The sequence below is a fragment of the Aquarana catesbeiana genome, linkage group LG03 (assembly GCF_042186555.1).
Source record: "Aquarana catesbeiana isolate 2022-GZ linkage group LG03, ASM4218655v1, whole genome shotgun sequence".
In the NCBI taxonomy this organism is placed as follows: domain Eukaryota; kingdom Metazoa; phylum Chordata; class Amphibia; order Anura; family Ranidae; genus Aquarana; species Aquarana catesbeiana.
The window spans coordinates 537,124,556-537,141,582 of NC_133326.1; the positions used below are offsets into that span (position 1 = coordinate 537,124,556).

Here is a 17,027-nt window from a genome sequence, read left to right on the forward strand (position 1 = left end):
GACTTCCCCTACCAATGTGCAGGTTCCCTTTCTATCAGTGTAAAGGATCCTCTCCTGTTAGGGTGCAAGGTTCTCTACTATCAGTGTGCAAGGTGCCCTTTTATCAGTGTGCAGAATGCCCTTACACCAGATCCCCCCCCGTATCAATACTTCTTTTATAAGTGAGTCCTTTTGTGTGTCTGGCACATAATGGATCTCCATTTCCTTCTCTCTCTCATACTCAGGACAAGCCCATCCTAGCCCCGGAGCCGCTCATCATGGACAATATAGATGACCTTTTGGGGGAGGTCAACAACTGGAACTTCCCCATATTTGACCTGGTGGAGATGACAGGTCAGAAGTGTGGGCGGATCCTCAGCCAGGTGAGTGGCAGAATGTTTGTCATGGAATTCTAGCAGATTAGTCCCAGATCCAGGTTAGAGCTGGGAAGCTAGAGGATGAGGGCACAGATATGCATTGGATGCATGTTACGCTCTCCTGGTGGAGGAAGCTATAGACATGGATAGGGCATTATAGTGTGCTCCAGAATTTGGGGGCTCCCCGGTGTAAATAAAGGGATCTGCAGATTCGTTCAAGTTAGTGCTGTTTGCAAGTGAAATTTGACAGATTCACTTTATTTTATAGAATAAAACTTTGACAGCCTTGGAGTGACATCATTGAATTTGTAATGAATTGGCCTTGGAAGGCTAATACACTCCATTCATCTGTGAGAAACTTGACGCCTAGGGCCAGCCTTACACTTCAGCTACAAATGAGGGGACAGGGCATAGGAAGCTCAGAGGCAGGATTGTGCAGAGAAATAATTGCAGGCCAGGTGGTGTAAAGTTCTTGTGGTATCACACCTGCACAGCACAGGGGACACTGATAGGAGCACATTGCAAAGACCTTAGCTGTAGTTTGAGTGCTGCATGTGTCATATCTGCCCACCAGTGGCAGTTAAAGCTGAACTTTACGCATAACAACTTGATAAAAAAAATAATGTTATTTAGCAAGGAACATATATTCCACATTTATAATTATGCTACCAAAATGTGATTTTATGGTTTCAAAAACAGTTACATTCCTGGAATGCTGAAAATGCAAACTGTCACATTTGACTGTGTCCTGAACCAAACTGTCAAACCATCAAATGGCTTGTGTCATAACTGATCACATGGGCAGCACCGTGGCAGTTGCAGATCAAACAGAAGCAGCTTCCTTGGCTGTAAATGATAGGAGGGTTTAATTCCGCTCTTAGGCCCCTTTCACACTGGGGCGGTTTGCAGGCGTTATTGCGCTAAAAATAGCACCTGCAAACCGCCCCTAAACAGCCTCCGCTGTTTCTTCAGTGTGAAAACCCGAGGGCTTTCACACTGAAGCGGTGCGCTGGCAGGAGAAGAAAAAATCTCCTGCAAGCCGAATCTTTGGAGCGGTGAAGGAGCGGTATATTCACCGCTCCTAAACCGCTCCTGCCCATTGAAATCAATGGGACAGCGTGGCTATACCGCGGTAATACCGCGACTATAGCCGCGCTATACGAGGGGTTTTAACCCTTTTTCGGCCGCCAGCGGGGGGTTAAAACCGCACCGCTAGCGGCCGAATACCGCGGTAAAACAGCGCTAAAAATAGCGCTGTTTTACCGCCGACGCCCCCTACCGCCCCAGTGTGAAAGGGGCCTAAGGCTGTCAGCAGATTGGCCTCTACAAATTCAGCAGTGCCTAAAAATGGAGAGCAACTGAGCATGTGCAGAGCAGTGAGACAGTGTTTTACTGTATTATAGACAGTATAGACACTTATTTGTAATGTTTCACATCGCTATACCTGCAAGGGGCCAGCATGAAATGATCTAGCAGGACTTCATTTTCTGACTAAAGTTCCACTTTAAGTACACCAAGAAGCAGGAAATGCACTACTAGTGAAGTTTCTGAGTATGTTGCGGTGACAACAAAAAACTATTCTGTTGTGAACAATTGTCACAATGTTACAAACTATATTCACAATGACTCCTCGTGTTTCCCATTTGTAGATGTCATATCGACTCTTTGAGGATATGAATCTTCTGGATACCTTTAAGATCCCCCTGAAGGAATTCATGAACTATTTTCATGCCTTGGAGAACGGCTACCGAGACATCCCGTGTAAGAGCAGTTTGTTTTGTACTAATTCCTACTTTGAGCAAAAGAGGAATGTCAGGTCTCTTGGCCAGTAACCATTGCCCATTTTCCTACCTAATGTTAGAGCAAGCTCTTAAATTATCCTTCCTACATAACAAAAACTGGTTAGATTTTGTTTATTGCTAATTGGGGCACGATGGTCTTTAAATAGAGGGATCACATAAAGTCTCGAAAAATTCCCAAAGGGTCCTGATTGCCATTTCTAGGTCCGATACTGTACAGAAATAACACAACTGAAGGAATAGGAAAAAAATTGGGGGGGTGGGGGGGTATTTATTTCAGATGATTGCAAAATGAGAAGTGTGACCAGGCAGTGGGATAAGTGAATGGAATTCTAGGGTGTAGGAGGGAGGAAAACCTGATTCTCCTATATAGATCTTTTCCTTATCATTAGAGGGATCCCCAGCTGGTGGAGGGAGGTCATAATTCCCATATATTGATCTTTAGTTAAACCTTATTTAGAATACTTTGTCCTGTTATGGAGACCTCCCTTGCAAAACAGATATTAATACAATAGAATGAGTCCAGAGGCAGGCAGAAAAATGGTGTAAGGTCTGAGGGATAAACCATATCAGAAGAGAGTTCAGGAACTTAAAGTGGTCCTTCACCCTGCCAGTGAACTCTCCACCTTTCCAAACAGAGAGGTGGATCCCAGAAGCTCAATGCTGGATCCGTTGGCTAGGTGAGTATCCTTACTGTGCAGAACACAGTATCAGGTAAGCAGGGGAAAAGCGGGAAGGTAAAGGCTAAAGTTCCTCTTTAATATGTACAGTCTTGAGGAAAAAAAGGAAAATGGGGACATGATTGAAACCTTTCAATACAAGAAGGGTGTTAATAAGGTTCAGGAGGGCAATATTTTCAGTATGACGCTAAGATCAAGGACACAGGAGTAGTGAATCAGTCAACAGTAAGTGAATTCAAACATGCCTAGGACAAACATACACTGATCAACCATAAATTTATGACCACCTATGTAATACTGAGTAGGTCCCCCTTTTGCCAGCAAAACTGCTATGACCTACTGAGACATGGGTGCCACTAGACTTCTGAAAGTATGTTATGGTATCTGGCACCAAGCCATCAGGTGCTGATCCTTTAAGTCCTGTAACCTGCGAGATGGGGCTTCCATGAATTGGATTTGTTTTTCCAGCACATCCCAAACATATTTGATGGATTGAGATCTCGACAATTTGAAGGCCAAGTCAACAACTGAAACTCAAGGTGTTCCTTAAACCATTCTTGAATTATTTTTGCAGTCTGGCAAGGTGCATTATCCTGCTGAAAGAGGGCCCTGCCATCTGGGAATACCATTTCCATTAAGAGGTGTACTTGGTCAACAACAATGTTCAGTTAGGTGGTACTTGTCAAAGTAACATCTACATGAATGGCAAGACCAAGGTTTCCCAGCAGAACATTGCCCAAAGCATCACACTGCCTCTGCCGGCTTGTCTTCTTCTCATACTACATCCTGGTGCCATCTCTTCCCCATGTAAGCAGCACACCCGGTCATCCACATGATGTAAAAGAAAGCGTGATTCATCAGACCAGGCCACCATCTTCCATTTTCTCCATTATCCAGTTTCGGTGCTCACAAGCTCATTGTAAGCACTTTTGACTGTGGACACGGGTCAGCATGGGCACCCTGACTGGTTTGCGTATACACAGCCCAAAACTGCGATTCCCTTTTTTGCTGCTTTCAACACTTCAACTTCAGGGACAACATATTTACATGCTGCCTAATATATCCCACATACTTTCAGATGCCATTTTAACAAGACAATCTGTCTCGGAACGTCTCACACTCCGCTTGAGTGCTTCCGTCATATACCACTTCCTCCCAGTCTGGATACAGATATCAGATATTCCAACTGCTCCCAAGCACAAAACAAGGCGACACTTGTTTAGATGCTAACATGGACTGTTTATTATTATAACCAGAATACAAGACTTTTTATACAGTAGAAGAGGAGGTTCCCCCCTCCTGCTCATATTACTCTAACAGTACAACTGTAACCTAATTAACATGAGCTAGCTAACTAATCCCTTTAAGCAGCTGATGTTTCTCTGTGCCTGTGACTTCACGACAGGTCAGACTTGTTGTCACCGAGCTTCACACAGTACATTAAACACAACAGCAGGAGCTAATTATAATTGACAATACAAACAACAATGAGTTGAATACTCTTAGAACCTGTGGTAAGCTAGACTAGACTCATTTACATTAAACACATTATAGCAGACATCAGACAGGTGAGTGGAGTTGATGACATTACAGTATGAGTCCCCAGTGGCATAACTAGAACCTTCAGGGCCCCAGTGCAAGAAACCATGGAGGGCCCCCCTGACCTCCAGCCAGGGCCCTTCCCACTGATCGTGGGAGCAGCAGGACCTGGATAGGAGGGGGGAAAAATCCCCTCCATTTTCCTCCTGCAGCCACTTAATGCCTATCAGAGGGAGAGGAGGAGAAGCAGACTTTTAGTGGCTGCAGGAGAAAAATTGAGGGGATTTTTTCCTCTAAATGCCCCCCCCCCATCCAGGTGTGCAGGGGCAACATGTGCGCTATTGCAATTGTTACCCCTGTAGTTACGCCCCTGGGATGAATGGCAGCAGTGGTGGTTGGGGAGGGATAGGATCAGTGGCATCGGTGGTGGGGGATGGGATGAGTGGCAGTGGTGAGGGAGAGATGGGATGAGTGGTAATGGTGGGGGGGATGGGATCAGTGGCAGCGGTGGTGGTTGGGTGGGGATGGAATCAGTAGTAGCGGTGGTGGTGGGGGGATGGGATGAATGGCAGCGGTGAGGGGGGTGGGATCAGTGGCAAGGGTGATGGTTGGAGGGGGATGGGATGAGTGTTAGTAGTGGTGGTGTGGGGGGTATCAGTGGCAGTAGTGGTGGTGTGGGGGGTATCAGTGGCAGTAGTGGTGGTGTGGGGGGTATCGGTGGCAGTAGTGGTGGTGTGGGGGGGTATCGGTAGCAGTAGTGGTGGTGTGGGGGTATCGGTGGCAGTAGTGGTGGTGTGGGGGGGTATCGTGGCAGTAGAGGTGTGTGGGGGGTATCGGTGGCAGTAGTGGTGGTGTGGGGGGGATCAGTGGCAGCAGTGGTGTGGGGGGGATCAGTGGTAGTGTTGATATTGAGGGATGGGTGCCACTCACTTGCAGATCACTCGGTTCCCCCTCCTTGCTCCGTCTTGCTTGGGCGAGCAGAGGATGGGCGGGGCCTGTGAGTGAAGGCGGAGCCATAGAAGATGGGCGGAGTGGGCGGGGATAGAGACGATGGGCGGGGACTGTGCGGGCGGAGAGGATGGGCGAAGCAGGCGGGGACTGTCCGCCGTGAGTGAGGGAGTAGAGGATGGGCAGGGAGGATGGGCGGAGCAGCAGGAAAGGATGGGCGGGACAACCGGGACTCCACGTGAATTACTATCTCCTGGGCGGGGGCGGGCCCCCCCCACAGTGGCAGAACTTAAGGGCCCAGTCGCAAATGCGACTGGTGCGACCCTGATAATTCCGCCACTGTGAGTCCCAACAGTATGACTCAGTCACTATTGCTAATATGGCAAATACAGGGTCCCCAGAGTCTGTGTGTCCTGGGGGACAAGGACACAAAGCCAAAGTAACAACACCTCAAGGGTACCCCAAATGCCAGGGCCCATAATCTGTAGGCAAGAGGCTCACATTCAGTCCCCTCCAAAAGCCTCTGTCTGGGTGAGTCTGTCACACAATCAATGTTATTCGCTTAACCTGTCGGTGGTCATAAAGTTATGGCTGATTGGTGTAGGTCTATAAATAAAATTGGGGAAGACTGGCCTGTTTCTAAATATGAACTTTCTGCCTGGCCTGCATTTGCATTTAGCATTTTTAAAAGTAAAGTTTAATAATGGCAGCCCATATACTGTATGTTCTCCATGCAGGTCTCCTTTAAGACATGTACATTTTCTAGTATGGCAAGGACATCTGGATCCTCATCATTAACATTAATTACTTCCTGCTAATTACTGATGTTCTGGGAATGCAACCATTATTAGAAAGACAGCACGGAACAAACTTCTCAGTGCCGGGGTCTTTTCATGCAGCTTCCTGCTCTGAAATCAGCTGACCCCACACTGACCCCTGACCTTATCCAAACTCTTATAATGACCCTGAAGCCCCTTTCATCAACCAACCCCTAAAATTAACCCATAACACTTTATATCCCTGATCATCAGCGAACACTTAACCCTCACCCTCAGCCTATCTTTAAAAAATAGTTTAACTGGAGTTGGGCTTTAATTTTTGGATGGACAGGTGGACAGGAATGTAAAGGGAATTTCCCCAACAGGAGGACAAACAGAAATAAAACCATTCCCTGCTCCATCCAAAGCAAACCTTTGGGCACCTTTGACCTAACACTTGGAGTTAACCCTTAACCCGAACCATGACTTTCACTAAATGTTCCCCAGTAACCTTGCAGTTGGTCTGTACTGTGGTCCCAGCATAGAGCAAACAAGCTCCAGCAAAGTTTCATATTAAATGTGAACAACAGTTCAGAGCGTATGGGTCCTGCAGATACAGAATGTCATTCCGGGTGGAGTGGTTCTTTAATCAGCACGGCGGAGTGATATTTGGGCGGTAGAAGCTCCTGGTATGTTCAGTCATTCACTGTGTAATTGGGGCGATGTAGGGCGCTTGTTTCAATTGAATGTGTCCCAGAGCTGTGACAGCACTCCAGGCTAGTGAGCCTTCCCACTATTTATAGACCCTTTATTTTTACGCTTGGCTGGCACATCAGCGCAGCACAAATCAATGATAAACAAATGTCCCCGGGACGTGTCTCCACCTCTAATGAGCACCACGTAAGGTCATGAACAGATTCTGTCTGTAGAACATTGTTCAAGTGGGGAACAGCCACCGCAGAGAAACACAGTAATCATAACAGCCTATATTACTTAATCTTCGCAGAGCAACCATGGGAGATATTGGGAAGTACAAAGTTGCAGTTCAGCAGCTTTAGCTCCCCCCTTTTCCCCAGTAGAACAGTCATGTGACCACATGGCGCAGTATCATGCTTCCAGTAACAGGGTGTGTTGGGAAATACAGAGGTGGCAGCCATGATGGTTCAACAGCTTTGTCTTCACACAGGTCCTGGATGGTCTATATCTTCTCCTGTAATAAAATCTGGATTTAAATTGAACACCAAAAATCTAAAACAAATCCACTTGGGGTGTCAGGTTTGTGCTCCCCCGTACACATTTTAGTTATTTTAGGGACTGGTATAAATAACTTTTGGTCAAAGTTATATATATATATTTTTAATCTTAAAGAGTATGCTACCCCAAAATGTTATATTCCTGATATGTGTCTGTTGTACCCTGTGGTAAAAAGTAGCCTGTTTCCTTTGCATTGCTTCTTTTGTGTGAAATCCATGGTGATCCTGACCCTCTGCTTTCTTATTTTAAACTGACCATGTTGGGCATGAGAAAAAAACATGCACAAATGGAAATAGCAAAGGATAAATGAGTCTAGGCAACACGTTTCAGGGGTAAAAAAAAGAAACTCCTGCTTCATCAGGGCTTCAATTAAAATAAGAAACTTGAATTGACTCAAGATAGAGCTTTCCTGTGTGAATCTGTGTAGGGAAGTGAATTGCGGGATTAGAAGTATCTGCATGAGCATTCAAGATAAACCTACTGAGGTGCCCACTGGAAGGTAGTAGTCTTGTCTGTTGTGAGCCGCCTAAACTAAACCAGTGAGCTCTTTGATTATTTTTGTCCTCTCACTATTTTGTATGAACACATTAGAGTGTCACCACCTCTTGGATGCTTTTTTATTCACGTTAGGCTTGAGAGCACATCCAACCCAGTGTGGTCAGTTTTCTGGTTGTGCTGGGAGCACAGCCTGTCTGTTCTTTGCTGACATGCTCTCCCCTGCACAGCCATTCACTGGGAAGATCAGTGTACTGCTTTGTCAGTGAACTACCCCCCCCCCCCCTTCAGTCTCCATTCCCAATTCTCTAAGCCCTTTATGCAGCTGCGAACAGAGGTCATGTGAAAAAGAAGAAAAAAAAAAACGGTATTTATAAGGTTTTTTAGAATTTTATACACAAATGGTTTGCCTTGTATTTGTAAACTAAATGGGTTGTTTTAAGAGTTCACAAGTTTTCAAGTTTCTAAATGTATTTTTGATTGTGATTCTGAATACAGTGACTCCAATGGGGGGTTTGTGTCTCCGCCATGTACAGTATTTGACACACAACCATCCACTCATATGAAATTATCCCTCTATTTACCAGTTGTCCAGGTTTTTACCCTTTAGTCATCATTTTTACCACTTTTAGACTTGACAATCCCTAAAACTTTCTGTAATTCTCTAATGAAAATACAATTTAGTGCTTTATAAATGTCAACATGCATTACTCAAACTGGGATTGGCCAGCAGGTAAAAGGGGGATTAAAACATCTAATAACGTGATTGAAATATTTGTAAAGTGGTCCAAAAGAAAAATAGAATGGAACAAATCTGAATTGCCTTATAGCTGAGGACTGCTGCTCAGTAGATGCAATATTCAGGACAGCCACTGGGTGGCAGGAGGCTTCTGTCCAATAATAATGTAGTAACTGAATACTTTATGTTCATTTTAGATCACAACAGAATTCACGCCACTGATGTGTTGCATGCAGTCTGGTACCTCAGTACACAGGCCATTCCGGGTCTGCAGAATGCTGTCAGTGATCATGGCTCAGCCAGCGATTCAGGTAACAAAGGAGCAGAGTTTTTCTAACATAACATTAGTGAACCTCTTAGTAACCTTCCAAATCTGCATGATTATATTCCTAACATGTTGCAGTGCATGTCAACAGTATCATTTTTCAGAAAGGCTCCACCTTTATTCATAAAAAACCACCCTTGGAATTCAGTCTAGTGACTTAATGTAGAGTGAGATGATGCTATCAGTCTGCTGCAGGCAGGAGGAAGCATTTCCTCAGTCTCTCCCTCACTGGCGAGACTGCAAAATTGTAAATTTGTAGTAAGGTGAGAGGCTGCAGCAGTGGTTGATCTCTGCCAGGCATTAGTGAACACAGCCAAAAACAGCACAGGTAACAGGATTAATACATTTGTGTCATCTCTGAACAGGGTTGCCAACCTCCCGCTGCATTTTTTTACTGACAAAACATGGACACTTTACTGGCGGAACAACTTTTTTACTGACAACCTGAGAAATTACAGAACATTTATTGAAAACTAACAGAGAATATTTGAACAGTATAAACATGATATGGAAACACTGACAATACCTAAAACAAAGTAATTTGCTTGATTTACACTTAAGAAGTCAACACAGCATGAAATTATCAGCCCCTGATTTTTACTGGAAGTTGTAAAAAAAGATCACAGATTTTTACGAACTGTCAGTAAATTTACTGGCGGTTGGCAACCCTGTCTCTGAATCGGCATCTCAGACCAGGAAATAAATGGTGACCCTGGATGATGCCTGAACAAAGATGATGCCGTCCTTGTGCAGAGAAAAACAGATGAAGGCATTGGAACTATTAAAAATCACATTACTGAGTAGGCTGCACATGCTATAAATGGATATATGTATAGATACATACATGTGTAGATACATTGTAATTCTAAATGAAAATCAGTTTTTATGTGCAATGTTTCTGACACAGGCAGGGACTGATGGTTGGATACATCCACCATACTGCCCCCCCCCAGTGGGCAAATGTCATAAAATGGGAGGGCAAGAAAACATAACAGTTGTATGGTGTCAGACAACAGCTCAGCAGCCCGTGCTGTACCCCAGCCCCGAGGGCTATGATGGGGAACTTGCCATGGATGAAGTAAGTTCATCATACCTGTACAGTTTTAAAGTGATTATAAAGGATCTTTTTTTTTTTTTTTTTTTTTTTTTAAATAACAAACATATCATACTTACCTCCACTGTGCAGCTCGTTTTGCACAGAGGGGCCCCGAACATCATCTTCTGGGGTCCCCTGGCGGCTCTCACGGCTCCTCCCCACATCAGATAACCCCCTAGGAAAAGCGCTCTTCTGAGGGAGTTACCTTGCGGGCATGCTCCTGAGTCCAGCATTTGCGTCCACAGACACAAATGCCGGACTCGGCCCCGCCCCCCCGGCACCCGCGTCATTGGATTTGATTGACAGCAGTGGGAGCCAATGGAGTCAATCTATCCAATCAAGAGCCGGGACCCCGTGGAGAGAGGGACAGCACGTCCCCGCCGAGGAGATGAAGGGGCTCAGGTAAGTAAAACGGGAGGGCTGGTGTCTGCCAGGTGTTCATGCATCCTATGCATGAAGGTGAAAAAACACGAGGGTTTACAACCCCTTTAAGATACAACAGAGTTTTGTAAGTTTCTTAGTCATCTAACAGGTCAGTTTGATAACTATTTATACACAGATAGGAGGTAGCAACAATAAATGCTTAGATATTTGGGGGGTAAAATAAATGCTTAGATATTTGGGGGGGTAAAATCAATGCTTAGATATTTGGGGGGGTAGGGGGTCATGATATACAGTAAACCATACTACTATCCCATAACAATTTATCTCTGCTTGTGTTAATTTACTTTAGTAAACGTGTCTCACTCGGTCTGTTAGCAGCACGTTGTGGTTGATTTACTAAAACGGAAGAGTGTGAAATCTGGTACAGCTGTGCATGATAGCCAATCAGCTTTTAACTTCAGCTTGTTCAATTAAGCTTTGACAATAAAACCTGGAAGCTGATTGGTTTCTATGCGGAGCTGCACCAGATTTTGCACTCTCCAGTTTTAGTAAATCAACCCCTTTGTGTGGAGCTGCAAGGCCAGAGATGGTGACCCTACTGTGTGTGATATCCGTACACAAGACCCCCAGAGGGATGGCAGACACACAAAAAGGACCACAAGGGAGTTTGATTCAACAGAAGTGTTATGTGTTATGTCTCCTTAGATTCAGACAGCGGCATTACACATGGGCACATGGGTTACACTTTCTCCAAGATGTACAATCCCTCAGAAGACACGTATGGCTGTTTGTCAGGGAATATTCCGTCCTTAGAACTGATGGCTCTTTATGTAGCGGCAGCCATGCATGACTACGACCACCCAGGAAGAACCAACGCCTTCCTTGTGGCCACCAGTGCACCGCAGGTAATGCATTTCCTATCAACACATAGTAGATCCTCGTGGGAGGAGCTTATTTTGTGATGTTTAAATGCCAGAGGAGTTAGAATGAGAGACAGCAGATAAGGGTGGGGGTAAATTGGGTGACAAAAAATTAGGGCTACTATAATAAGTAAAATGGGGGTGGGGGGGTGGATTCAGTGAATGGACTAGGAGGGGAGGGGCTGCCATGAGATGTAGATGATTGAGGGGGGTCTTCAGTGAGTCAAAGAGAGATAGGGAAGCGATACTATAAAATGTAAATGAATAGGGAGGGACTTGAGTGAGTATAAAATGAATGGGGAGGTGCTACTATGAGATGTAGAAGATTGGGGAGAGACTTCATTGATTAGAAGAGAAAATTCTAGGGACTACTGTAAGATATAGATAAATGGGGATGGGGCTTCAGTGAGTAAAAGAGAAATGGGAAGGGGCTACTATGAAATGTAGAGAATTTAAGCGGGACTTCACTGAGTAGAAGAAAAATGGGAAGGGGATACAATCAGTAGTAGGGAAGGGCTTTAATGGAGTTCAGTGGTTGCGGGAGGAGCTTAAGTAATACCCGCCCTCTTTTCCAGGCAGTGCTCTATAATGACCGGTCGGTTCTGGAGAATCACCACGCAGCTGCGGCATGGAATCTCTTCCTGTCACGGCCAGAATATAATTTTTTAATCAATTTAGATCACATGGAATTCAAGCGGTTTCGGTTCCTGGTGATCGAGGCAATTCTGGCCACTGACCTGAAAAAGCACTTTGATTTCTTGGCAGAGTTCAATGCTAAGGTGAGAGGACCATGGCTGCCTTTATACTCCATGTATTTCATCAAAGTCCTGATATTTCATGTTTGTATAGGATATACATTGTTTTTTTTCTTAAAAACTGTACTACTAATACACAGTGCCAAACATCACCACTTCCACACAGTGCCCCACCTTCACCACTTCTGTACATTGTTCCAACTTCACCACTCCTACACAGTACCCAAGCTTCACCACTTTTTCCTAATGCCCCATCTTCATCATTGCTACACAGTGCCCCAACTTCACCCCAGCTACACAATGCCCAAATGTCGTCACACCTACACAGAGCCCCAACTTCACCCCTGCTACACAATGCCCAAATATTGTCACACAGAGCCCCAACTTCACCCCTGCTACACAATGCCCAAATATTGTCACACAGAGCCCCAACTTCACCCCTGCTACACAATGCCCAAATGTCGTCACAACTACACAGAGCCCCAACTTCACCCCTGCTACACAATGCCCAAATGTCGTCAGGCCTACACAGAGCCCCAACTTCACTCCTGCTACACAATGCCCAAATGTTGTCACACCTACACAGTGCCCCAACTTCACTCCTGCTACACAATGCCCAAATGTTGTCACACCTACACAGAGCCCCAACTTCACTCCTGCTACACAATGCCCAAATGTTGTCACACCTACACAGAGCCCCAACTTCACTCCTGCTACACAATGCCCAAATGTCGTCACACCCACACAGAGCCCCAACTTCACTCCTGCTACACAATGCCCAAATGTTGTCACACCTACACAGAGCCCCAACTTCACTCCTGCTACACAATGCCCAAATGTCGTCACACCCACACAGAGCCCCAACTTCACTCCTGCTACACAATGCCCAAATGTTGTCACACCTACACAGTGCCCCAACTTCACTCCTGCTACACAATACCTAAATGTCGTCACACCCACACAGAGCCCCAACTTCACTCCTGCTACACAATGCCCAAATGTTGTCACACCCACACAGAGCCCCAACTTCACTCCTGCTACACAATGCCCAAATGCTCTCACTCCTACACAGAGCCCCAACTTCACAGTGTCCCAACATGTCCAGTTCTACACAGTGTCCCAACTTCACCACTCCTACACAGTACCCCAGCTTCACCACTCCTTTACAGTGCCCCAACTCCACCACTTCTTCACAATGCCCCATTTTCATCATTGCTACACCGTGACCCAACTTCACCCCTGCTACACAATTCCCAAAGGTCCTCACACCTACACAGAGCCCCAACTTCACCCCTGCTATACAGTGCCCAAATGTTGTCACTTATACACAGAGCCCTAATTGCACCCCTGCTACACAGTGCCCAAATGTTGTCACACTTACACAGAGCCCCAAATTCACCCCTGCTATACAATGGCCAAATGTTGGCACTCCTACACAAAGCCCCAACTTCACAGTGTCCTAACCTCCCCAGTTCTACACAGTGTCCCAACTTCTCCACTGCTACACAGTGCTGCCACTTTCAGAGGGTCTCACCATTTCACCATTTCTGCACAGTGCCCCTACTTCACCACTCCTACACAGTGCCCCTACATCACCACTCTTACACAGTGCCCCTACACAGTGCCCCTACATCACCATTCCTACACAATGCCCCTACCTCACCACTCCTACACAGTGCCCCAACCTCACCACTTCTACACAATGCCTCAACTTCACCACTCCTACACAGTGCCCCAACCTCACCACTTCTACACAATGCCTCAACTTCACCACTCCTACACATTATTTCAACTTCACTACTCCTACACAGTGCTCCAACTTCACCACTTCTTCACAGTGCCTTCTTCACAGTGCCCCAACTTCACCACTTCTTCACAGTGCCCTATCTTCATCATTGCCACATTGTGCCCCAATTTCACCCCTGCAACACAATATTCCAATGTCACCACACCTACAAAATGCCCCAACTTCACAGTGCCTCAAACTCCCCAGTTCTACACAGTGTCCCAACTTCTCCACTGCTACACAGTGCTGTCACTTTTAGAGGGTCTCATCATCACCATTTCTGCACAGTGCCCCTATTTCACCACTCCTACAGAGTGCCCCATACATCACCACTTCTACGCAGTGCCCTAGCTTCACCACTTCTAAACAGTGCACCCAACTTCACCACTCCTGCACGCAGCCCCACCATCTCAAAATTCGAATCACATGCATTGAAATTTGGTCATACAGTTTCTCTCTTTTCCCAACAGAAATCTATTCTTTTTTGGTTTAGAGAATTTAGCACTTTTCCAATTTTTAGGAAAAATACCAGGAAATAGTAGACAATGTGTCTGTGGCAGTGTGGAGAGAAATGAACACATAATGCTGCTGATGTACCGCTGATGTAATGATTGTACCTCATGGGGGCCATAACACGATTTGTCTGTGTACTGAATCTCACCTCTACTCCAGGTGAATGAGGAGGTGGGGCCGGGGATCGACTGGTCCAATGAGAACGACCGATTGCTGGTCTGTCAGATGTGCATTAAGCTGGCCGACATCAACGGACCCCTCAAATGTAAAGATTTACATCTGAAGTGGACAGAGGGCATTGTCAATGAGTTCTATGAGCAGGTGAGAGCTCCAAAATCGTGCTGAATGCTATTATTCTGATTGACAGGGAGGGAGGGCCTCTGCCAGTCTGTGAGCAGTACAGATAGCTGTATAAAGCGGCTTCATTAAGGATATATTCCAGACAGATAAGAAAGGTGCAAATGAATGTAGTTCTGTTGTCAAATTACATCATTTAACATATTTATTTAAATACAAATAGTGTATGCACCTACATATGACTTGGTATCTGCATCTTGCAGTCCCTGTACAGCAGAGCTTATGCCGCGTACACACGGTCGGACTTTCCGGCATACTTGGTCCGGCGGACCAGAGTGTGCCGGACAATCCGCCCGTGTGTGGGCGGCGGCGGACTTTTCCGGCGGACTTCTTCCCAAAAGCCCGCCGGACCTAGATTTTAAACATGTTTGAAATCTTTCCGTCGGACTCAGTTTCGGGCGGAAAGTCCGCTCGTGTGTGTGCTGGTCCGACGGAAAGCCCGCTCGTGTGTAGGCTGGTCCGACAGACCAAATACGACACGAGGGGATGGTATTGCATCTCGCGCTCGCTGCAATAGGAAAAACAAATCTTCCTATTGCGGCGAGCGCGGGGCATACCAGGCCCTTAGGTCTGGTATGGATTATAAAGGGGAACCCCGCTACGCCGAAAAAACGGCGTGGGGTCCCCCTAAAATCCATACCAGACCCCGATCCGAGCACGCAGCCTGGCCGGTCAGGAAAGGGGGTGGGGACGAGCGAGCGCCCCCCCCCCCCTCCTGAACCGTACCAGGCCGCATGCCCTCAACATGGGGGGTGGGTGCTTTGGGGGAGGGGGGCGCCCTGCGCCCCCCCCCCCCCCCCCAAAGCACCTTGTCCCCATGTTGATGAGGACAAGGGCCTCTTCCCGACAACCCTGGCCGTTGGTTGTCGGGGTCTGCGGGCGGGGGCTTATCGGAATCTGGGAGCCCCCTTTAATAAGGGGGCCCCCAGATCCCGGCCCCCCACCCTATGTAAATGAGTATGGGGTACATGGTACCCCTACCCATTTACCTAGGAAAAAAGTGTAAGTAATAAAACACACTACACAGGTTTTTAAAATATTTTATTAAACAGCTCCGGGGGGGGGATCTTCCTCCGGCTTCGGGGGTCTTCTTCCGGCTTCGGGGGTCCCTCCGCTTCATCTTCTCCCGGCGTCCGGTTGGTTCTTCTCCGCTCTCCGGCCTCTTCTCCCGGTGTCGCAGGTCTTCGGCCGGCCCCTCCGCTCTCTTCATGTAGCTCTATTGCGAGCGGAGGTCCGGACTTCTGGGCTTCTTGGCTTCTTGGCTTCTCTTCTCTTCTCTTCCCCCAGATGTTGACACGACGCTCTCTACGGCTGGACTGGTCTCTGAGGGCTGCGTTGTGACTTATATAGGCGGAGACCCCGCCCCCATATGATGTCACAGTCCTTGGGCATGCTGGGACTGTGACGTTTTAGGGGGCGTGGTCGACCACGCCCCCTAAAACGTCACAGTCCCAGCATGCCCAAGGACTGTGACATCATATGGGGGCGGGGTCTCCGCCTATATAAGTCACAACGCAGCCCTCAGAGACCAGTCCAGCCGGAGAGAGCGTCGTGTCAACATCTGGGGGAAGAGAAGAGAAGAGAAGCCAAGAAGCCAAGAAGCCCAGAAGTCCGGACCTCCGCTCGCAATAGAGCTACATGAAGAGAGCGGAGGGGCCGGCCGAAGACCTGCGACACCGGGAGAAGAGGCCGGAGAGCGGAGAAGAACCAACCGGACGCCGGGAGAAGATGAAGCGGAGGGACCCCCGAAGCCGGAAGAAGACCCCCGAAGCCGGAGGAAGATCCCCCCCCCGGAGCTGTTTAATAAAATATTTTAAAAACCTGTGTAGTGTGTTTTATTACTTACACTTTTTTCCTAGGTAAATGGGTAGGGGTACCATGTACCCCATACTCATTTACATAGGGTGGGGGGCCGGGATCTGGGGGCCCCCTTATTAAAGGGGGCTCCCAGATTCCGATAAGCCCCCGCCCGCAGACCCCGACAACCAACGGCCAGGGTTGTCGGGAAGAGGCCCTTGTCCTCATCAACATGGGGACAAGGTGCTTTGGGGGGGGGGGGGGCGCAGGGCGCCCCCCTCCCCCAAAGCACCCACCCCCCATGTTGAGGGCATGCGGCCTGGTACGGTTCAGGAGGGGGGGGGGGCGCTCGCTCGTCCCCACCCCCTTTCCTGACCGGCCAGGCTGCGTGCTCGGATCGGGGTCTGGTATGGATTTTAGGGGGACCCCACGCCGTTTTTTCGGCGTAGCGGGGTTCCCCTTTATAATCCATACCAGACCTAAGGGCCTGGTATGCCCCGCGACGGGGCTAGCAAGGTGTCAATCT

The 17,027-nt window shown here is 47.4% G+C and overlaps 1 protein-coding gene across 7 annotated transcripts in view; it reads left to right on the plus strand.

The window, feature by feature from the left end:
* PDE3A (phosphodiesterase 3A) overlaps positions 1-17,027 on the plus strand; it is a 331,598-nt gene that overhangs the window by 289,848 nt on the left and 24,723 nt on the right. For all 7 annotated transcript variants that reach the window (XM_073621400.1, XM_073621393.1, XM_073621396.1 and 4 more), the window contains 6 exons: positions 225-362; positions 2,006-2,117; positions 8,766-8,879; positions 11,079-11,278; positions 11,869-12,072; positions 14,507-14,668. In XM_073621400.1, the coding sequence (XP_073477501.1) occupies positions 225-362; positions 2,006-2,117; positions 8,766-8,879; positions 11,079-11,278; positions 11,869-12,072; positions 14,507-14,668 (930 nt within the window). The remainder of the gene's footprint in view (positions 1-224; positions 363-2,005; positions 2,118-8,765; positions 8,880-11,078; positions 11,279-11,868; positions 12,073-14,506; positions 14,669-17,027) is intronic.